This window comes from Acartia tonsa, chromosome 13 (assembly GCF_053477335.1).
Source record: "Acartia tonsa isolate MP-2025a chromosome 13, ASM5347733v1, whole genome shotgun sequence".
NCBI lineage: Eukaryota > Metazoa > Arthropoda > Copepoda > Calanoida > Acartiidae > Acartia > Acartia tonsa.
The window spans coordinates 4,389,450-4,414,308 of NC_137272.1; the positions used below are offsets into that span (position 1 = coordinate 4,389,450).

General features: G+C 32.3%; 2 protein-coding genes across 12 annotated transcripts in view; both read left to right on the plus strand.

Annotated features, from left to right (window-relative positions):
* The first annotated feature begins 465 nt into the window (after nt 1-465).
* Nucleotides 466-18,041, plus strand: LOC145335108 (uncharacterized). 2 transcript variants are annotated; one of them, XM_080180827.1, is made up of 17 exons: nt 466-621; nt 1,143-1,232; nt 2,223-2,345; nt 7,854-8,000; nt 8,988-9,047; nt 9,510-9,637; nt 9,842-9,989; nt 10,181-10,410; nt 11,508-11,678; nt 12,563-12,652; nt 13,040-13,108; nt 13,377-13,506; nt 15,149-15,198; nt 15,598-15,712; nt 15,980-16,162; nt 16,443-16,549; nt 17,437-18,041. In XM_080180827.1, exons 1-17 carry the CDS (start codon nt 598-600, stop codon nt 17,546-17,548), a joined length of 1,977 nt encoding a protein of 658 aa, XP_080036953.1. In that variant the 5' UTR covers nt 466-597; the 3' UTR covers nt 17,549-18,041. The 2 variants fall into 2 exon arrangements, with proteins under 2 accessions (XP_080036953.1, XP_080036954.1); XM_080180828.1 differs by lacking the exons at nt 466-621; nt 1,143-1,232; nt 2,223-2,345 and adding exons at nt 2,854-2,918; nt 3,219-3,574.
* A 4,802-nt stretch (nt 18,042-22,843) lies between these two features.
* Nucleotides 22,844-24,859, plus strand: part of LOC145335110 (disks large 1 tumor suppressor protein-like) — a 66,717-nt gene continuing 64,701 nt past the window's right edge. For all 10 annotated transcript variants that reach the window (XR_013885155.1, XR_013885154.1, XM_080180831.1 and 7 more), the window contains exon 1: nt 22,844-22,888. The gene's annotated coding sequence lies outside the window, so the exon portion shown is untranslated. The remainder of the gene's footprint in view (nt 22,889-24,859) is intronic.

The window sequence follows — 24,859 nt, forward strand, 5'->3', positions numbered from 1 at the left end:
TTGTATCTTTTTACAATAAGGACAAAATTTTCCTGGCATAAAAATCCCTTCTTGGACCACTAATGTATCTGCTTTTGATGTTAAATGAACCTAACTAGTTGTTTTTGCGTGTCTACAACACAACTTATCATTTTTTAGTATGATATACTTGTATATGTTAAAAATTCTTTGTATCAGTAATAATCAAAAAAATGCCTATTATACTTATTAATATTCAATGAATACAATTATAGCAGTGCAGCGTTTTTAAGTTTTAACTTTTTTTTAGAGAAATTAACTAGTAAGTAAGCGTCCGTTTGAAAGCGAGCTTATTTTAAAATTTCTGATGTCGCGTGTTTGAGCTTTTTTATTACCTCTCAAAATCTGTGAGTGTGTGCTTTAAACAATTTTAAAGGGATCCTGCATTAGTTTTTATTAATTAGTGCATGATCCCTTTATGGTTAATATATGATTTTATTAGAAACCCTATCAATGAATGATTCCACCAGAGGGCATTAAACAATTAAATTGTATTGGCTACATGAGTTTATTTTCAGATTGTTATTATAAAAGTTATCTGTCTGGTTTGTCTGCAGACAAAAATATAAATCTGTCATCATGACTGACGCCGGGTACTTTAGGGTAAGTTGGTTTTATATTCATTAAATTATACTGGTACCCAACGTTTTATTCAAAACTCGGATTATTAGGGAAAGAGGGGACATTAGAGTGTAAATTATATTGGTTTCCAAAGTTATATAACCACGTTCTTTTATTGGAAGCGATGGTACGCTTTATTTAAGGTAGATCTATGTGTCGGTCACTAAAAAATCATTAATAAGTAGAAAAAAGATTTTAAATCTTTGTGCATTAATTGCATATTTTTTTATCTATTAAATGTTACCTAGTTTGTTATTGCTACGCTATTTATTGCAAATCAATGGCGGTTTCCCCCAAAGAGTTAGAAGTACGATTAAAAAAAAAACTGAATATAAATGTGCGGAGGGGGTTACGGTGGCTAAAAACCGGTCTGAGTGATAGCACATATTTATCATTGGTTTTGGTGCAGTTCACGGTGAGATGTTCCTGGGTTCGATTTAGGTGATAATCGTTCCCAGGAACATTTTACCTTGAACTTCACCAGATCCTTGTCTTTATTTTAGGGTACTACGCATGAGCAGGATAAAAGATTCTCTGAGAAAGAGAAGAAATTAATGAAACAAATGAAGTTTTCTGAAACTTTGAACACTAAGGTGAGAATAACTTTTTTTTCTTAACTCGCGGCATTAGCAATTCAACCACTGCTCATTTTCAATTTTAGTTTATGGAAGAAAAAATTGGAAAGTCATTTTTTTCAAGGGTCGATTTCTCTTGGGTGGGAGGTGGTTTCCTCCCCAAAAATAGTTATAAACACTCCCTGGACTGAATAGAAGTTACATTGTATAGGAGAACCATATCGGTTTAGCGGTTAGCGAGATCCTTTGTTACATCCTGTTTCTTTTAAATTAGGATTATTTCAAAGCCTTTAAAAGTCCACATTTAATACCTAGATAATAAAATGAATTTATCCGAAAAAAAATTAAATATCAAAATCTGGCATTTGTTATTTTTCTTACACTTGTGATCTTTTATTTTAAATGTTCTGTAATTTACACAATACTTTTTCAAATTTTCTACTTTTACATTTTGCTAGCGTCTGCGCTCCTAGCATCTAGAAGCTACATAAAATAGAAAGCAATAAAAAGCTTAAAACTGTCCCAATATTAAATATGATTAATAAATAAATAGCCCAATTATTTGCATCTTCCATATGATGGAGAACTCAATCGGTTCAGTTGTTATCGAAATCTTAAGTTACATACCAAAAAATCCTTACTACTTTATGTAATAGCAATAGTGGCTGGACCCCAAGCATCTTCTGGCTCTATATATTCTAAGGACTGATGTAAATATCCCATATGATGGAGAATCAATCGGTTCAGTAGTTATCGAAATCTTAAGTTACATACAAAAAAATCCTTACTACTTTATATAATAGCAATAGTGGCTGGACCCCTAACATCTTATGGCTCTATATATTCCAAGGACTGATGTGAAGATTCCATATGATGGAGAACCCATCGGCTTAATAGATATCGAAATCTTTAGCTTGCGAGAAAGAAAATCTTACTACTTTTATATAATATGATTACCACGTTAGCTTGTACGTTCAAAATCTTAATCAAAATTGTTCTTTGCTTTAGATTGATATGAAAAAGATTGAGTTGAACGTGATAAAGCCGTGGATAGTGAAGCGGTGCTACGAGCTGCTGGGCATGGAGGATGATGTCGTCACGGAGTTCGTCTTCAATCAGCTGGAAGAATCGGTGAGTTGATATAATCTAGCTATCTTCTGCACTGGCTATCTCTCTTGCTATCTGATAAATTTTCTGTCTTTTGTGTCCCTAAAATGTAGATAAGAGAATAATATTTCTAAATCATTCCTATAATTTATCCCTCTGTTTTTAAATAAAAAAATATTATTCTCTTTTCTATATAATACTAGCATAAACTTTTACCTATGTTTAATTTTAATCTTTAGGTTTAGGTCCGTGTTTGCTGGTTGCCTCTGGATTTATTTCTTTTTAGAATATTGACTGGTTTTGTCGTGCTAATGGCTGCTATACCATCACTGTTTTAAATGGTAAAAAAATGAAAAAACGACAAGTATGTAATGTATGTAATAAAAATGAAAACATTTGAAAGACTCGAGTTTTAATATGTTAATAATTTTGTGATAACTACTGACTATGTATCCTTAATTAGTCACAATGTGTGTGTTGAGTGATACAACTGCTCTCTCATCCTGCTCAGTGATCCTGCTGGCTGTCCAGAGTTGTCCTGTGGCCGCCACAATTATGCCTGGATTACCTCTGCTGCAAAATCCTCCAATGCCAATGGTACTAATTGTAATATCATTAACTACTTCTGGTTAGATTTAGGATTAATAAGGGGATATGATTTTAAGAATAGCCTAATAAGAGAATAGTAGTTTTGGCTTAAGCTTTGCTAAATGTTTCCCCCCTTTTTTGCGATTACAAAAACATTTAAGAAGGGTTAAAAAAGATTTGTTTGCACCATTTTTTATCATATAGGTGTTCGATAGAAAGGTTTGTTTAAGACTTCATTATCCTATTTTTATTTAGTTTCTTAAATATAACCTAATGTACAAAATACTGATAAATATCTTATAAAAGTAGGAATATGATTATTCAAGAGGTTTCCTCCAACCCAAGATCCCCCTCTGCTCCAAATAAAGCTGGGACCCCAACCTGCTACCTCCTTGCCCGTGGCTCCAATACTCCTACAGCCTCCATCTACCATCTTGGCTGCCACCTACCCCACTGGTATCCCCTCCTAGCCCCATACTCCAACTCCAACTCTGGCGGGCCCCCTTATCCCCCCTCCCAGGCTCCTTACTCTAGCCCCTAACCGCCATTTCTACTGTTGGAAGACTGAATCTAATTCTTAAGGAGTTCATTAAAAAAAATTATCTTCCTAATGGAAGAATCTCAATGGCATTAGAAATAATGCTTTAAATGCTGATTTTAAAAAGGTGAGTTCTGAAATATTTTTAATTTTGTTAAAGTCGATGAAATGAGGAGCATAGTTTATTTTAATTTTTATTACGCATTTGCTTTAAAAAAAACTAGTTACGAAGAATTAAAAAAAAATAACTGTTAATTGCAAAATATATGAAGCATATGATCTTGATATTGTGTCATATTTTTAATTAATTTCATACTACAAATAGTTCATAAAAATTGATAAGGATTTAAATTAAACATGTATGCGTCAATTTTACAACTTTGCATAATTGCAAAATCTATGCAAAATAACCATTTTTTGCCTCATAAAGTACCTACCTATTGAAAATTAAACATTAAAAATTTTGCAACAAAATTTAAACCCTTTTCAAAATAACAGTTTTTCATTCTTTGCTTGTGGAAAATTAAGAGGGAAAAGGTTTTTCTTCGGGTGAAAAAACTTGCTAAAAATCACGAAAATCATTAACTTTTTAATAAAAGCTTTACATACAATGTTTGTTTATATTTAAGTTTATAAAAAGGAGACTTTATAATTAAATAGTATTAGATATTGGCTGTAGAATCAAAACAGCAGAAAATCTACCAAAAATAAAATTGGACGATTTTTTGTTTTTGATATTTTCAATAATTTTTTGTTAGTTTTAACAAACATCCAATATTGAATCTGGATTAAGTATATTGTCATACTATGTTAGCTAGTCTATTCTAAGAATAAAATAGAATGAATAATATGAATATGTATAATATACTATTATAGCAAATAAGCGGCCTTGATATTTCATTTTTCATTAATTATGCATAAGAAAATATCAGGCAATATCTTTTTAATTCGTTTAGACTTTTATAAATATTTTAAGTTTAAAAAGATTTTTTTGTTTTATTTCTTTTTACCATAAATGATTTAAAGGGTAGGTAATAACTTTTTTTTTAATATTTGTGGTATAAAGAGAGTTTTATAGAAATGATTCTATAATTAAACATTTCAGTATGGCTATGAAACCGATTAACTGGATTAGAATTGGTTCTTAGCCATACTAATGTATCGTATTATAGACAATTTTCTATGAATAAGATGAAAATTGTAATATAAATACAAGTTTTCTTAGCCCCTTGAAGCCAACAAAACTACAAATAATCTTATTATTTTTCATTTTAATATCCACGGAAGGCTGTCTATAATACGATGCGATAAATGCTTTTCAACTAAGATACAAATTTGGTCATTTTTGTAAGAGATTTAAGAATTTTTTGGCTGTACTTTGTAAAATATGTTGGCTCAGCTTTTTTGAAAAAATATTTTATGTTTATCTTTCAAAAATTATATAGATTTTTTTGTAGTACTATGATTCTTACAGTTTACAAATATTTAAATCTATCTATCTTTTTTCATCTATCTGTTATTAATATCTCTTGTATGACACTATTCTGATATATGTTGTTTATAGGTAAGAAACTGGGATAACAGAATACTCTCTCTGTGGAGCTCACACAACTTCAAACAATTCTTGTTCTTGTTATTAATATCTATATGATAAAAAAGTATATGGATGTCTGTTTGTCCTTTTGTTATAAGTTTTACCAAGTTGGGATAATTAGAAAATCCAAACTCTTTGAATTGCAAAATATTTTTTTACAGTATCGCTTCGAAACCGATTAATATCCTGTGGATTAGAACCGGTGCTCAGTCATACTGAAAAATTATCTAAAGCACCGTATTATATCCAGTTTTCTATGAATATAAAAATGTATGATAATAAGATTAAAACCATTTATTTAATCCATGCCTTCGGCATCTTGGGGCTACAAAAACTGATTTAATGTCATAATTGTACATTTTTATATCCGCGGAAAGCTGTTAATAATACGATGCGATAAATAACTATTCTTAAGTTTATTAGCGCAGCTATTCTACATTTAGAGTGTATTGTTGGGTTATTTACTGACATAGTTATCCTTGTTTTACAAAATCTCTTAGAAATGTTATAAAAGCTTTACATGAAAATTAAAATTGAGGAATCTGATGAGAATGGATGTATTATTACTTGGATATTATACTAGATTATCATATATATAATAAAGTGAAACTTGTAGTTGGCTAAAATAACGTTCCCCCCCCTCCCATCTCTCATATTGGATGAACGAACTGACTAATAAATTATATTCATTTTAGCAACCAAAATTGACATTTTTTTCTCTGTCATAATATCCACTTATATTCTATATCCATTCTAATGATTTATGTTTGATCGATAAATTTCACTACGCAGTGTAGAACCTAGCAAGGATATAGAGATAATGCAATGTATTCTACAGGACATACTTTCTCTATTCAGTAAGAGAATTCTTCATACGCAATAACACTAACTGTCTGATTCTATTTTATTTAAATTTTGGAGAATACTAATTTTTGCTCATTCTTGTATTTCTTTTCCCCTGATAAGCAATGTAAATTTTATTAGGGAAAGGGAGGAGAAGGACGTTTAAAATAATCAGCAACCCTTTCCTCCCTCTATAACATTTAAACCTACAATTATGTCAGAAAATGGGTATTGGTTTATTTATTATCTAGTGACCTATACTACAATCCCAGAAATTATACATACTTTTACTAATGAAAGGTTTGCCCTATATTAGGGTTTGACCGGATATCCGGCCGGACGTCCGGTAATTAGCCGGATATCGAACGTTTGTCAGATATCTGGCCGGGTACTAGATATCCGGCATTAGAAATCAGCCGGATATCTGGTATTTGGCCCAACCCTACTCTATATATAAAATATTTATGTTTTAAATGAAAGGAAAAGTAAATACTATAAATATTACTTTCATACTTTCTACTACTTTTCATTCTTTAATTGACTTGTAATTATTTTAACACAAAAATCAATACTTTTGTAGTCAGGAATTTTGAATGATTTCTGTTTACTAAAGCAGTATTTTTTTATTAGATTTGTTGTTTAGTGGAAACTGGTTTCTTTAGTTTAATTAAAATTTTTTTTTATGCTTTTCAATTATTACTATTACATATAAATATGGCATGTATTTTTAAGTAGTTATATTGATTCGAACCAAGCGCTTCATAATGAAGATTTAACTGTTGATTGTCCTCTCCACAAACAGAAATCATTGCAAATTCCAGACTATTTTAACTAAACATCATTTAGCATGGGCAAGTTTCGTGATTCTAAGTTAATTGTTTATTGGGAAAATAAGTTTCTATACATTTTTAAAGGGCATTTTTGAAGAAATTGGAAATTGACTTAAAAACTTTAGGCAGGGTGGCGCAACCTCCCCAAAAATAGTCATAAAATTATATAAGAACCTATGAGAAGCAACACTATTATAAAGAATCATATCGGTTCAACGGTTTGCAAGATTCTTGGGTACAAACTGACAGACATCATGTTACTTTTATATAAGGATATGATCAACCTATCCCAATTTATTATTAACAGCTACCAGTATAAGATAATGGAAACTAGTCATAAATCTAATTTTATGTGCCTTTTCTAGATAAAAATAGATTACATAAGATAATGCGTAGTTTTTACATGTTTTACATTTACGCATTTTAATTCTTTTGTCAATTTTAACAAGGATAATTTTGTCAAGAAAAAGCAAATAATATTTTAGTAAACTGATTTTTAGTAATATTAAAGCGTCTTAGGACACTTTTAGGGAAACCGCCGGAAATAAAAACGTTGGATTTCGTACAGCATGTATTCTAAGTCACTTACAATGATGGACTGACGGACATACCAGAGGCATAGAGTAGCTGCGCTATTTACAAATGCATTAAAAATGTATAAATAATATATGGCATGCAATTTTATAAAGGTCATTATTAATATAAATTAAGTTCTATATGTCATTGCTGGTAAAACTAAGTTTCAAAGTACTTTTCATTGATTTTATATCTGGTTAGGTTAGGTTTAAATGCCGTGCTTGATTTAAAATTCAATAAGAACAATCTTCGATATAAATCTACAGAATTTTAATCATATTATAACCTTTTGAAGAGTATTTTAAAATGTCAAAATTTCAATGAAATATTTATATAAAAAAAGGATGTTTTCTGAGTGGAAAACATTTGGTTGAAAGTTTACTGTAGAAAAACTTTTTTGTCATTAACTTTTACATCTTAAAAAATTCTTATTGTCATAAGAAAACATTTTTTTTGACATGCTGTAAAGTTAAAGGCAAAATAATTTTCTACGGGTAAAATATATGGCATCTTTAATGTCAGGGTTGTCAACAAAAATATCAAGGTTGTGTATCTTTGTTAAGGAGGTGGACCCGCGCAAGATGCAGATCAACCTGACCGGCTTCCTGAACGGCAAGAACGCGCGGACCTTCATGTCGGAGCTGTGGGAGCATCTCAACAGCGCGCAGAACTCGGAGAATGGCATCCCGCAGGAGTTGGTCAACATTAAGGTTATTTTTTTATATAAAATTCAGGGATCATGGAAAAAAAACGAAGTAGCGGGTTTCGTCGTATTTTCACAGTAGCTTTTGATAGGTTAATGTTTGAGCCCCCCGCAGGGCTTAGAATTAGGAGAAAAGATACTGTGAAATGAAAATACAACGAAACCCGCTACTTCGTTTTCTTTCCATTATCCTAATTTTGGGCTTTAAACATAGATCTCAGGGGATATGACAATAGCCGATGGATTGATATACTTATACATATATCCCCAATGATATTAAATAATAAAATTATTACCTATAAAATTTGAACCGATCAATCAAAATTAAAAATTAATTGAATTATAAAAAAGGAGAGGACAGCGAAAGAAAATTAAGAGGGGGGAAGTTCTGACACATTTGCGTAAACCTGGTATCTTTGGACTAAGAGGATAGGTTAATAAAGATAAAATCATTCTTATATGATGATTTTTTTATCCAAGTTTTAAGACTTTTTGGATAGGCCTCCAGGTTCCGGAGCTCCAGGTTGTCTCTGTACAGGTAAAAGTTAAAATCTAATTTTTTTTTTGAGGAGTTAGAGGTCAACTTATAAAACAAAATATGCATCTTTTTGAATGTTATTTACATATTTGAAGAAAAAACATACATATTTTGTTTCATAAGATGACATCTAACTATTAAAAAAAAATTTGATTTTTAACTTTTTACCTGTACAGAGACCTGGAGGCCTATCCAAAAAATCTTAGAACTTGGGAAAATTCATCATATAAGATCATATATGATTTTGTCTTTAATAACCTATCCTCTCAGTCCAAAGATAAATCCTATATACAATACCAGGTTTACGCAAATGTGTCAGAACTCCCCCCCCCCCCCCCCCCTCTTAACTCGATAGTTTTGGTAACACTAACAAATCTCTTTTTAAAAAAAGTTAAGAAACAAACTATTTTTTTTATTTAAAGTTCTGCTTTCTTTCAATGGACCTGATTATTTTAGATGGACGAGATTAAATCCAGGAAGGAGGAGGAGTCCAAACTTGTTTCTACCCTTAGAAAGGTAAATATTATTAATTTTCTACTATACAAAGTGATAGTTGCATGAAGTGCATTTCAGAAAACTGATTTCAAGCCTAAGTTACAAGTATACCATCAAACATATATGATTATGCATTAAAATAAATAACAAACAATTTTACATCACTAAATTAGTCGTTGTTAATGTGAAGATAAGCCAGCTATATAAATTGCTTTTATTTCATAAGAATTTGATTTTCAAGTCTTGATATTTTTTTAGACTACATCCTAATAGAAAATTAAATTCTTTCAATGTGCCCGCTAAATGTAGTTTAAACATTGAACAGGAAATGATATGCGGTTCACTAGATTCAAGTTTAAATGCAATTTCGTGCAACTACCCATTTTAAAAGAGTAGGCAAGTGTTTGATTTCTTCGCTAAAATATTCTTTGCACGAAATAATCAGAATATTTTGTGTTTTATTTTATAAAACTTTAATTTAAGGTAGCCGACAGTGTTGATGAACAGGCACGTTCTGGTGGGCGTGGCCGTTACACAAGGTCCAGATCCAGAGAGAGGAGGCGGAGCCGTAGCCCGAGGCGCAGAAGCAGATCTAGGGGAAAGAGGAGCAGGTATTGCAAATAATACAGATAATTAAGGACACCTGCCATTGATAGTTACTACCTGATATGGTCAGGAGATGGGGAGATTGGGCGGAGTCGAAGCTATTAGGTGCCAAAGGTTTACGCTAAAGGCAAATAGTATTCGAACCTGCAGAAAATCTGAAGGCTAAAATGGTTTGTAACTTGGAAGACAATTTAGAGGCTTATTTTCAGGAGCCGTGACAGAAGGAGCAGAAGTAGGGAGGACAAGCGGAGCCGGAGCAAGGAGAACGGAGGAGGATCCAACAGTGGAGACCACAAGAATGGAGGAGAGGATGGAGTCAAACAGGAGAATGGCGGTGCCAACTCGGAGGACGAGAAGGTAATGGATCTAAAATGAGAATGATGAAAATAATTTGTTATTTGATTATCCGAATCTATATTAAATAATCCGCTACGTAAGTTTTTGAAAAGCAAAACTGGAATTAATCTCTTAAACCTAAAATTAACTCAATTTCGAACAACGTTTTTAGAAGATTTTTGAAAAATGTTTAATCCCTATTTTTTGTGCAGATTGAAATCAAGAAGAAAGAGGACGGTGTGTTGACAAAGCGCAGCTACCGCCAGCACAAGAGCGACGAGGATTCGGACGGCGGTGCGGCTGCGGAGCCCAGCGGCGAGAAGTCCGCCTCCAGGGACGGAGATTTGAAGAAGAGGCGGAGTCGGTCTGGCTCTAGAAGTAAGAGAAGTAGGAGTAGGGAGAGGAGGAGCCGTAGCAGGGACAAATACAAGCGCAGATCCAGGTAGGGAATAGATATTCTCAGCTCATGCCAAATTACCAATAACGAAATTATTTCGAAAAAAAAACACTAAACCTGTATGTGTTTTTGAGCTGTCGTTGGGGCGGGGGGGGGGGGGGATACAATGTAAAATTGACGACCTCACCATTTTCCCCCCAAATATTATTTTAGACTTATTTCACTTGTTGATAATTCCTTATACTTGAGATATTCTAGATGGTCAATTTGGCACCATAAAACATTTAAAACTTAAGGATTCCCAGCAGAAGAAATATTTTGTTTGGTTACTTACGTTTTATTGCAATAATTCCGAAAGCTAGCATTATTTTATGGAATTTAACTATTTATGGTTACAGTAGTTAGGTATACTTATTAGTTAAATATGTTTTGCCATACCTATGCTTCATATTTTACGAGCGAAGAAGTTGTTATAGAAAAAGAAAAAAATGTAAGAATTTAAAAGGAGTCTTCAATTGAACTTGAACACAAACCTAAATGATAAAAATATTTATCAAATGTGTTACATCGCTGCTGGAAAATCACTAGCTCTCGTGTGTACATACCTAGTACCTTTTTCTATTAAATTATGTTTATTAAATATTGAATTTTATTATGAAAAAAGGAGTATTATTATGAGATATTGGTTTTAGGCTTTATTGTAAAAAAGATTATATAACGAGAATAATATATTACCAAGTAGTGCTACAAGATAAAACAAATAATTGGCGCTTTTACGCTAAGAACCTAGTTGATCAATGACCCCTCCCCCCGCACCTTAACTTAAAGGGGGGGGGGGGGGAGTAAGTATGCTTTTCGTTTGCTTTAGTTTTTTTTTTAATATTTGTTAGGTTTTTTTTGGGAATAGGGTAGCCCCGAAGGTTTAAGAACCTCGGCATGGGAAAAAACCTAACGCCAGCCTTAATTCAAATTTATTTGAAATGCACAATTTTCTTTAAAAGGACAATACGCTAAAAAATGATAACTTAGATGTGGAAATGTTTGAAAATACGATTTAAATATAATTCTAAAATACAATTAATATATTATAACAATGAAATTTCAATTGTCTATGTCAAAAATAAAATCTATTACTTTTACAGGTCCAGATCCCGTGAGGCGGAGAGACGGCGCGAGGAGGAACGTCGCCGCCGTGATGACGAGAGAAGGCGGCGGGAACAGAGGGAAAGAGAGAGGGAGCGTGACAAGGAGAGGGAACGCGAGAGAGAAAGAAGGAGGAGGGAGGAGAGAGAGGAGGAGGATCGCAGAAGGAGGTGGGAAAAGTTATTGCATCGCTTCGTATTATAGTCAGTTTTCCGCGGATAGTAAAATGAAAAAAAATCGAAGCTAGCAAAACTGTTAGGTATTAAGATTTTATATTATTTTTCTTAGAGAATTGTCGATAATACAATACGATACTAGATTTTATTAGCATGGCTCAGAACCGGTTATGATACTGCGGATATTATCGGTTTTGTAACCTTGCTTGAAATATTGTTTTTCCAAACCCTATCTTATTTGCATTATTGAAGGCGGGGGCAATATTACAAATTATTGTTGAAAAACGCAACCCTCCGTCCCCTGAAATAGTTAAAAACCTTACCAAAACCTCTAAGGATCTAAACTTTGGTTTAGATGTTGTAATCGAGATCTTAGGCTTCAGACAGACAGACGTTCTGTTACTTTTATATTAAGATACATAATATAATCAACGATAAAATGACACTTTGCATAAAAGAAATATCATTTTAAATGTAGAATTTTGTTTTCTCCAAATGTATTGTCACTTATTTTCTTAATTTCAAATCTTTTACCTATTGTGTTAACTTTGTTAAGTAACGAACCACGAAAAAGATAATTTATTAGTTTATGGTTTAAATTATGCAGAGTCTTTTTTTGATGTTAAGGTTTTATGGATAATAATTTCAAATTATTATAGAAGACGAACTTAAGGGATAATAAAATAGACAATAAAATGATTTCCATTCCCAATTAAAATAAGCAAATTACATAATTACCCCTTTAATTAAAAATTTTCGGTGGACAAGTTTGGCCACTGCTGGTTTATTAAACCCAATAAGGATTTGTCCCCAAAGTAGTACCTCTCTTCCTCCAAGGTTTAAAAAACTTAAAATTTAACATGGATAATTTTTTTCAGGGAACGTGAGAGGGAGAGAGAAAGGGAGGAGGCTGAGATGGCTTCCCGGCTCAGAGAAAAGGAGAGGGAACTTAAAAGAAATCGTCGCAGGTATTGTCATCAAATCATTAAATATAACCCAACAGATGTAAGAAGGATTGTCTTTTTATGTCCTTTTTAATGATTAAATTGTAATAGAAATAACTCAATAGGTAGTTTGTTCTGTTGGCTAATCTTTTGGTTATTTCAGTTTGCTTTTTATCACATGTTTAAAATACCTAGACAATATTTGGGTGTAAAATATTATCGAACAAATGTATACAAAGTTGTAAGGTTTTTTTTGTCTGTTGCTTAAGATTTAATTTCGATAACTACTTAACCGAATGAGCTCTCCATTTTAGGGAAGTTTTACACAATCTGTTTGGTTTTAGGCTATTTCATGATTGGATGTAGTTTTAGAATGGTTTTAAGCTATTTTCTAAAATAGTTCTTGTTCAGATCTCAAAGTGCAGATGAAAGACGCAGCCGCCGCCGGTCAGACAGCCGCGAGCCCGCCAGAAGAGACAGGTAATGAAATATTGTGCTTTCCATCAAAGTACCTTTTGAACACCGAAATCCCCCTCCCCCATTTCATTATGACAAAGATACACAATATATCGCAGTTTTGGTTTGTTAGTAATAATATATTAAATTTCCGATAAAAAGTAATTCATATGTAATATAATGTTTATACACCTGATAAAGTAGTTTTGATTCTTTTCTTAATGTCTTTAGTTAAATTTGATCTTCATTAGGTATCTTAGCATATAAATAATTGAGTTTCCGTTTGTTTTAGATCTGATAGTCGGGAGGATAACCGTCGCCGCCGTGACAATCGCCGTGACCGGTCTGAAGACAGTCGTTCACCGCCACCACCAGAAAAGAGACGGCGGTCAGATAGCGGAGAGGACAGGAAGAAAATAAAGGTAAGATGAATAGAAATTCAGATACTGTATTGTGGCCTTATGGAAAGGGATTAGATTTATACATATGTTGAGTTGGCAAGAAATTTTGGTTGTAAGGTCATGTTTTTTTTATGTTCCACCTTACTTTTCAGACTCTCAGGGACAGGGGGACATAGGGCAAAGTTTTATAACTACGTTATCTTATTCGTTGGGTCAAAAACCAGGGGTGTATATTCTACACAAGATTTTTTTTTTGCCCCTGCTACAAAATTTTTTATTTTTCCCCCCTAGTTTTTCTCACCAAGAAGGGGGGGAAATGGAAAAATATTTAAAGAACTCAATATTTTATTTATTTTATCCCTTCTACCACACAATTTTTTTTGTTTTTTTTTCACCAAGGAGGGGAGGGGGGTGGGGAAATGGAAAAAATGTTTTCAGTTTTCTTAATTTTTACATTTTTTTTCCCTCCAATCACTTATTTTTTATTTCCCTCCACCCCCCCTGAGCAGGGGAACCCATGTAGAATATACACCCCTGTCAAAAACATTGTGTACTTTAATTGAAATTTGATTGGTTGGTTCCAAACAAATAGTATAGTGTCCATATTTTTCAAGCAATAATTTAATCATGGAGGATTTATATCAATGTTAACTTAGTTCCTATTACTATTTTTCTAGTATACAATATCGCTCTTAAAATCCAATTTGTAACTGCTTTTCATCTAGGTTATTATGGTTGTTCTTGGTATTTAATTTCTGGAAGTATGAAAACCCATTCCAATACGACCTTTGGAACCATTCCAGTAATTGGACAAAAGATCAAAACCTCACCTACCTACCTTAATTTTTCCTCTTCCGACATAGATCAAAAACCATTCTTTTATCCTTTCCCACAACGACACCAAAATATTATACTATTCCAATAAGAGAATAGATACCAAAACCTCTCCTACCAAGTCCAGCCCTAGTCCTTAAAATGGATTTATTTATGGGCAAAGGCCAAAACTCCTTCTCCTATCCCAATATGGACATATATCAAGCACGTCCTCCCCCCATAAAGATCCCAAAACCTCTCCTACCAAGTCAGCCCTAGTCCTTAAAATGGATTTATTTGTGGGCAAAGGCCAAAACTCCTTCTCCTATCCCAATATGGACATATATCAAGCAACGACACCATAATATACTTCAATACCGAATAAGAAAAAACACCAAACTCCTACTTGAATTCCAAGTTACCCGCCATAAAATTGGAGATTCCTACAGCGAAAAGGCCATAAAAGATCAAATGATGTCAGAAACTCCCCTACCTTACCTGTTGTTGTGTATGGAAATAGACCAAAACCTACTATAATTTTCCGACCAGAATCCTTAAAATTGGACATAATCCTTCTCAATTGGAGATTCCCTACAGCGAAAAGACCATAATAGACCAAATGATGGCAGATGACAGCAAATAAAAGACAACCAATATTCCTTTTACATGTCATGATTGTAATTGCATTCTTTTTATGTCTTTTTTTTCACTACAATTCCTTCATTTATTTGTTACCCTTTCCTCCAAATAAAGTTTTTTTATTAGTTATTACGTTTTTATAATCTAAATTTTACCTGTTATAAATCTGCGAGTTTATTGAGAATGCTAATACCTATTTGTTTTATTTCAGAAGAGATCCAGCTCAAATGAAGATTCAGAACAGGAAACTAAGAAACACAGGTATAGAAACTATTTCTGCGGGATTAGAACCGGTGCTGGGCCATACTGAAAAATTATATATCGTATTACAGGCAATTTTTTACAAATACTCCAAAGAAAACATTGCCTACTACAGATTACTTAAAAAATAGCAAAAACTATGGAATTGCTTTCATTGCGTGATAAAGGGTTTTGACTTTTGACTCCTCCTTTAAAACAAACTAGTGATAGACAATATTAAATTTTGATTAGTTGGTTTATTAAGTTGAGTGTTCAAACGTTTCAACCACTAATTTTATGCTACATAGAGGGTGCACTTGTGTATCATCATTAGTGATGTACCTTGATTTATCGGCCATTGTCTCATTTATCCCTGAGTATTTAACTAACCATCAAAATATATTATGTTTTGTTTTTCAGACGCAAAGAAAGTTCAGAGAGACGCCCAAGAGAAGATTCAAGCAAGGGTAGGAAGGAAGAGAAGAGGGTGAAGAAAAGAGCATCTTCAGATGAGGAAAGTGAAGATTATTCCAAGGTATGAAACTTTGATTTTACTACTTTTGTCTTTAAGATTTTGTTCTTGTTAGTTTTATCGATGTCATTCGCTTGGTTTGGCAGCAGTTAGTACCATTTTCAACATAGGCCAAGATTCGAACCAATTTCCTTTTAAGTTTAATGTTAAGAAAGCTTGTAAATAAAGATTAAGTGTTGGTTAAATTGATATATATTTACCCCTCTTCAGATGAAAGATTAACTTCTTTGCAATTGACCTATCCTATCCTTTATTACGAATAATTTTTAGAGCAAATCCCACAAGAAATCGAAGCGAGAACCTTCTTCCGAAAGAAAAGTTGATAGAAAGGTGAAAAAGAGGAAGGAGACATCTTCTGAAGAGGAAAGTGAACAAGAATCCTCCGAAGATGATAAGAAGCATAAAAAATCCGCCAAGAAGGATAAGAAAGATAAAAAACATAAGAAGGATTTGGTAAGATTTTCTTTTTAAAAGCAAAGTTTATCTATTATGATACACTATTACATATGTGTTTGTGCATCTACGCTATACATTATTTTAACCTTCTGTAATGTGTTTCTCGGTTGATATTGAAGGTAGACAGCTGAAATTTTTAGTGAAGATTCCTATTTATATGCATTTGCTCTATACATTTTTGTCTCTCTATCCATCGGTCAGGTTTAATAGACAAAATCTTCATTTTTCAGTTAATAAAGGCATAAGTTTTCAAAAAAACCTTTTTTTGTTTTTATAGAAATCCAAGAAGAAGAGTAAGAAAGAATCCTCAAGTGAGGAGAGCTCTGAAGAGGAGGGAAGTAGCTCCGAGGAGGAGGAAGAGAGCAGTGATGATGAAAAATTGAGGTGAGCATTACCGACTTAACCAACCAATTAACTTCACTGGAGAACCCAAAGTAATGGATGTAAAATATACATGGATGATAAAGGAGATAAATTTAGGTTGCAATTTCTCTCCCCCCCCCCCCCCCCCCACCACACATTTATAGGTCGGGCCGTTTATTCAGTAGGAGGAATGAGGATAGGGTAAAGTAGGGGTATGGAGGAGATCCTTATTTTAGCCCGCTACAGAGTTCTCTTTATTATAGAAAATGAAAATCTGGTGTAAGAACCAAGTAATTATACATCCATTCCCAAAAGGGCATCAACCGCTCGTTTTTTTCTTATTAATTGCACGACCTTTGGTTGAAGTCATAATTGCGTGGTTATAGTTTGTGCCTGTTTACGGGCTCAGGCATACCTCTAATTTCATTAAAGATAGCAGCATTACGTTCTATTATGAACGTCTCTAGTAACGGCTTGGACGAGACTCAAAACCGATAACTCCCCGACAAGTAAGCAACTTTGATTGGTTGTTTCTGAAAAAATAGTGTCCACACTTTTTAACCAATAATTTTGATCTACTCAAGCAATTTTGTGGATTTCCAATTTCCATCAATATTATCATCCCTGTGGATCTTAATTGAGAAAACGCAACCAGTGATCAAATGGATAAGACAATGGCCGATAAATTGATTTACATCCCCAATCATGATGCACAAAATTGTCCCTTCTCTAGATTAAAATTAGTAGTTGAAACATTTGAACACTGAACTTAATTAACCAACCCTTCAAAATTCACTAAAGTCCAGAAAGTTGTGAAGCCAATAAGAAAACGCTATTATAATACTTTGGGGACTTAAGTAATAAAAAGCTCTGCAACATATTATAATCTAAATTAAATTTTTTTTCAGGAAAAAGGCATTGAAGACCCTGAAGAAAAAGAGTAGTTCATCCAAGAGCAAGAAAGAGGAGAGCTCCTCTTCAAGCGAAGAAAGTGAGGAAAGTGAATCTGATTCAGACTGAATTTAATTCAATAATTGTTGGCGGATTTTCCAAGAAAAACATTGGAAGATTTTTTTGTTGGTTAAAGTATCCTTAATGGTATTATTAGTTGTTTTTTTTGCACCAAATAAAATGAGTCCTAATTTTGAGCTTTGACGTATTTCTATTTTGCTTTATTGTTCTGTATTCAATTTAAGATAGTAAGTTGTAGTAAAGCTTTAATTTTTAGATTAAGGCTTAAGGGGCAAGGTTAAGTTAGGATTACCATGATGATAAAGCAAACCTTTTTTTTTCTTATTAATTCATTTGATTTTTTAACACTTCAAAATAAGATTTTCTATAATTTTCAAATATTGTTAAAATAGCATTTGTTAAAATACTGTAACTTAATGTATGCTTTTTAATTATTATTTATCTAATATTTTAGTTTAAATGATAATTGAAATTTTGTGTATTATTAAAATTTGTCTTATAATATTCCTACTGTTTTCTTAAATAAAAATTTGATAAAGAACTTGCTCCTTGATAATTATATTTCTTTGTTATTGGATTTAATTTATGATTTTGTCATAATTCTATATTATTTTGTGTTTCAGAATATAATGGGTAATGAGATTTGATAGAAACAAAACATAATTACTTTTTTCTCTTTCGCTTTTATTGATGTTGTTAACCTTGTTGCTCTATAAATAATATCCGCTGTATAATTCTCAATTTATTAGGGATAAGACAATGGCCCACAGATTTATGTACATCCCCAACAGAGATGGGAAAAAAACAGGTTTTTTTAAAAAAAGATCAAACCAGTGTGGTTTTTTTGGTTTAAACCAGTTTTTATTGGTTTTTATCAATAAAAACCAGTTTTTTTTTGTTTTTTTAATAATTTTTTTGGTTTTTTTTAATAGTATCCAAATTAAAGTATTCAAATTTAGTATAAAAGTATAAAGATTTAAACTATTAAAATAATTTTGAATTAGGTATTTATGTTTTTGACTGTATTTTTTACATTATAAAAAGACTAGCGGCTAGGCCCCTAGAGGCCTCTAGGGGCACTTGAGGAGGAGAGAGTCGAATTTAATAATTGAATTTTTAATTTTATATTTTGCAAGAAAAAGTAAAAAAATATTTTTTTGGGGGGGGCGAACATTTTTTTTTATTGGGGGGGGGGGGTTGCCCCCCACTCATTTTTAAATTTAGTTAAAAAAGTTTTTTTTAAAAATTTTTTCGGAGGGGGGTTGGGGGTGTCCCACCCCTAAAGAAAATAGTTATAAACCTTCCCGGGACCTATGAGAAGCTACCCTGTTAAGGAGAACCCAATCGGTTCAGCGGTTAGCGAGATCATTTGGTACAAACATACAAACACACAAACACACATACAAACATCCTGTTACTTTATTATAAGGATATAACTGGAAAGACAGGCCTTTGTATTAAAAAAAACATTTAAACCATCCCACCTAGGTTTTTTTGTTTTTTTTAGCTTTTTTTTTTGGTTTTAACCACTAGATTAAAACCACGTGGTTTTAATTTGCCATCCCTGATCCCCAATGATGATACACAAATTTACCCCATCTGTAGATAACAACCAAGGTTGAAAGTTTGAATAATAAAAAAAAAACAATCAAAATTCAATGATAGTCCCTAATGCTGTTAATTAAGGAACGAATAAGATAACGTTATTCTAAAACTTTGGGTAATGAAATAATAAACAGACCAATGTCCCCTCCCTCCCTGCAATTTCTATGAGATATAAAATTTGTACATGGGATGGTTGTTTTTAAATTATTAAGGTACCCAAAGTTTTCTCTATCGCAAAAAATTCAGCATTTTTATTTCAGTTTGATTCTTTCTAAACCAATCTTGTTCTTACTATTCAACTAATAATTTTAATTTAAGTTGAAAAAGGGGACTATCCACGAACGAGAGCAAGTGATTCTAAGCACCTTCCAGCATTTATACATAGTATTTTTTTAGTGATTATAATAGGTTTATGTTTAAGACTTGGTTTTTCGACTAAAAAGTTAGGTTTTACCATTGTTTTTTTTATGAAATAAAGTTTGAAATGTAAAGCATTTTTTGATGCAATATCAACAAACGCTTTGACGAGTTCAAAGGAAAATATATACTTTTGCATTAAACTTTTAAACAACAGTTTAAATTCATCAAAACATTTGATGATATTGCATCAAAAAATGTTTAACATTTCATAGTTTTTTTCAAGTTTTTTTTCGTACAAAAACATGGTGAAACCTAACTTTTTAGTCGATAAACCAAATATTAGACATAAATCTAGTATATAAAAAAATACTATGGATGAATGCTGGAAGGTGCTTAGAATCACTTGCTCTCGTTTGTGGATAGTCCCCTTTTTGTTCATCAGCATTAATGAGAAGATGTATCTGTTTGTCGTCCATTGTCTTATCCCCTAGGATACCTGGTTATAAGCAGTCTTTTTTCATGTCTAGTGTCTACGTATTATTGATTTGCACTGATTTAAAAATTCCAGTTTAATAATTCTAAGAACGTAATTAGAAGATAGGAAAAATTCTGGTCAACAAAAATACAGAAAAGTCGTAATAGATTGAGAACAACTTGCAAATTTGTAAGTTATCAAGTATTTGCCTTTGAATACTCATGACGAGGTTGCGTGAGTAATGTAAAATTCTTATCTACAAAATTCTATCATTCCACCCCTTTCTCCCATACTTTATCCCCCTTATTACCTCCATACTCTTTTCGAACTTTTTTACCCCCCACCTTCCTCTTGCTACACCCCCATTCCTTTTTTACACCCCTCTCTATCTGTAAGGCTAATATTAAAATAAAACTAAACACACCCGCGCTCCACTGCGGCAAAAAACTGAACTATTATTAAAACTAGGAGTGGTGGACGTATATTTTAAATACTACTCAAAAAACGCGCCAAAATAAAATTGCCCTCAAAAAATCATCTAATTATATCTGCATAAATCTTCAAAAAACGTGTTAATTTTCAAGATTTACCACGAGTGTCAAAAGTTTGGGAGCCTTTTTTGAGATACACTCTTAAAACACCCCATCTCTTAAGCCTACCCCCTCCTCTCGCGATAAGAGCTGATGTGTATAATAAAAGAGGGGGGAAGGGTCAGTTTTAAGACAGAAAAGGGATGGGGACATTTCTCTTATATCTCGCTTTACTTTTAGTTATAGTCAGGGATCTCAGTTTAAAATTTTTTTACAATACTTTTTTGTGTAAGAAGTAGGTAGTATTTTTATTTTTTGGGCGGTGTAAAACTTATGTTTTATTTTTTAGGATAACAAAATTAAAGATGATTTAGATGTTCTATGTCTTTGATTTTTAAATAAATCATCAAAATAGATTACTAAAACCTATTTTGCCTTTTTTGGTTATAACCAAAAAATTAAGAAATTATTTACCTATTTGTTTTGCCCAATAAAATCTCTGCTATCATATGATATACTTGTTGCTTCGTCCCTAACCTCTAGGGAAGCGTTAATGTGACTAGAATTATAGCCTAAAACCATACTGTCCATCAAAAAGCTTCCCTGACTAGTACAGACCAATTTTCCTTTTTAAAAGTAGTATTTTCGAGGGGGGGTAAAATAGCATTAAAAATAATTTTTGACCCGAAATCCCTGTCAATGTTGTCTGTTTGCTGTGTGCTGAAAAAATCTGAGATTTATATATTTTAATATTTTTCTACCTGTCTGTCTTGTGTTAGTTAGAGTGGCATATATGATAATATGTCCTAAAGCTATTATAATAATATGATTGACAACCTATGTTTTATACATTTTTCATTTATTTTTATCATTTAACCTTAGAAATATTTATTTATGTATACTTTTAATCTAAATATTTAGTTAGTTATTGTGTAAACAGTGATTTTAGGTGATTTCAAACATTAATATTGTAATTTACAAATTATATTTTTAGTTTTTGATATTTTTTATATTTTATTGGTTATCTTTTAAGCTAAGTTTTTAGAATTTTAACTTAACCGGCTTTAAAAGAGTTATGAAATTGTTTTAAACTAACATTTTCTTGTTATTTATGCTGATAATTATTTTATGAAAGACTTGTTCTTAAAAATAAAGCTTCCCTGAAAGATAGAACTCACATGGCCAAGTGGTTGACGAGATCTTTTATATAGGTAGACTTCCCAACTCTATACATAGAATGATAATATATTAAGATAAAACTTTTTAACAGCCTTTTCTACATAGCAAAATAAGATCGAACCCTAAAATACTAGGTATAATATATATAAAGTAGTAAAATGTCTTAGTGGTTTTAGGCTATATTCATGACCCGCCTCCCCCACCTCAACTTGAGGCTAGGGGCTAATCAACTGATAGGTACCTATATTATTAAGGGAACTATATTATTTAAATTTTCAGAAAGTCTTGTGTACAAAATGTAGATTTTAGTCTGATGTAAATATATAAGTTAAAATTATAGTTATGACGAAATAAAACACAAAATTCAATGTAAAATAAATCAACATAGCAGTGAGAGTTAAAAAAATCGACAAAAAAGTGATAATAATTGTAACGGGATAGTTGTAAAACATCATCGAAATGATTCATTCATAATAAGTGAAGCTTTTAAAAGCATACCTAAACAGTGATAAATAATACTAGATATTTGTAGTTTTAAAAAGTTATTTTAACAAGTATAAATATGTACACGAACTCGCAACCCTCTGGGGGTTATTTTACCTCGTACAGTTCGCTGGAGCCGGATCACGGAAAAATGAATGGAGACACAAGGAATTGTTTTTGTCAGAATTTACAAATTGTAGTGAACAATATATTTTCATTACCGTGCGGAAGGAGGGTGCCAACACCCCCCCTTAAAATGAGAATTGTGAAGTCATGTCTTCAAATTTTTATTCAACCTTATACCTATTAATACTACTAGAGACGGTTAATAACTAAGGTCAAGATCTTTATAGTAGGTCCTAAGGCAATAACCCACATCCCATTCCCAACCATTGCAGACAACTAACCCTTTGATTGCACGACCCTTGTCCTGAGTTCCTAACTTTGCATATTAATGAGTTGTACCTGTTCTTGGCCAAGGCATTCCTCAATGTTCTTTCTGTAAATGTTGTTAATCTTACATAGTAGCAGTAGGAATTTTTTTAACGATACAGTTTCAGGTTAGCAATGTTTACATATTAAGTAGATAATAATGACAATTAAATATGAGCCGAGAAAATCATGTTTCCCCTATTCGGTGTCTTGCTAACGAACGAACCTTCGCTACTTAAAATATTATATTGACTGACAAAGAATCCAATTAACAGGACGTTATCAGCTCCAGATATTGCCAGGAATTCTCTAAACCATAAACAGGCATAATATACAAATCAATTTAAATAATGGAAGTCCGTGGAGATCAATCCAATTTGAGCTTCTAGTTTAAACTCATTAATGTAAAGTATCAAGTATGGTAGGTAACTCTTATGTGAAAATCTTGTTCAAATGAAATTTAAAAGTTGATGAGAGTTACCTAATGATTATAGTAGGTATTATAATTTGTCATTGAGAATTACATTTCTAGAGATTATTATCGAAGGGTATAATGTTAAACCACTTATCGTATTAGGTATAGACAATTTTTTTGAAAGCTGTTTATAATACGATGCGATAAATACCTAAGAAGCACATGATTAGTTTGATACTAGAGAAAAAACAACCCCTTGATTAAAGTTACCAAAAAATATTTACATCTTTTTCGAATCATGGAAAGAAAACGAAGAAGCGGGTTTCGTCGTAGTTTTACAGTAGCTTATCTTCTATTTCTAGCTCCTGCGGTGGGCTGTAACCTTGCGGGGCTAATTTACTAACCTAACCTAAAATATCCTATCAAAAGCTACTATGAAAATACAACGAAACCAACTAGGTACTTCGTTTTCTTTCCATGATCCGCTTTTTCTTCTAGTCTTCTGATTATGACATAATTATCCTTGGTTGTGTAGGTAAATGTTAACATAAATGTAAATATCTCATTTCCTAAATTACTTCACTGTTCCTACATAACAAGATTCTCAAATTTCACAGAAAAAAATGTTTCTACATATTTTGTAGTGAAGCTTCTCTATAAGACTAACCGTGTCAGTCCGTTTGTCTTTCATTTATGTGGCATTATATTTAGAATGTTGATATTTTTATTTGTGCCCCCTTTTCTCATCTTTTAAGCCAACCTATGGGAGATAATGATAAACTTTGAGTACCAGTGTAATTTACAGTCTAATGTTCCCTCTAATTCCCCAATTGAAATACACATTTCCAGAAAGTTTTAGTTAAAAAAATTCTTTTTCTATAAATAGGATATATTTATATTTATGAATACATACCTACTAAAAATAGATTCTATTTGGTGGATGTAATAATCCTAATTAATTAAATAAGTCTCTCTCTTTATCTTAATTCATTTTATTCTTTTTTTATCATATTTTATCTCTCGAGACATGTGTCTGTCTGTCTGTACTGAAGGATCTTGCTAACCCATACAGTTCTCCTTTACAATAAGGCTTCTCATAGCTCCTGGGAAGGTTTATAACTATTTTTCGGGACGGTACCACCAGCCTCTCAAAAGAAATCCTCTCTAGAAAAAATGAGTTCCTTAAAATTTATTACTTTTTCTCAAACTAAATTGAACATGAGGCGGATTGATTCGACTCCCCCCTTTCTCAAGTGCCCCTTGAGGCCTCTGGGGGGCGTAGCCGCTAGTGTTATGTAAATGTTGATAAGTAATTAGGAATTAATAGAGAATTAGATTTATGCTTCCCAAAAATCTAGTTTTATTCCCAATACATTTATTTATAGCCCATCCAGTCTATAAATAGGATATTTCCGTCCTTAAACCACTGTCAGAAAATTTCAGGGAAGGAGGGGAAATTGGAATGTAAATTGCATTCGTTCCCAAAGCTTTTGATTTGATACTTTGATTTATTGTGATTGGTTGGATTTGAACTGTTAGTGCCTAAACTTTTCAACAGAAGGGATTATTTTAGTTATTATCATTGAGGATGTACATCAATTCGCATATTTGTTGGCTGAGTAATTTTTCTTGGATGTTGCAATGTTAACCTATAAATTAAAATTATACAAATGCTTCACTACATATGCTTTATTCTAAAGTCCACCTTCTGCTGTTTCATCAGATGCGTGACATTATTTATGTGCTTAGATAAATGAAAAAAAATGTGCATGGCATGATTTATCCTTATTGGAAATTTAGTTTTGCATGTTGGCGCCGGATAATTGAGTTTTTTCACACTAGAACTTGCACAACGAGTAGCGCAGCAAAAATCAATAATT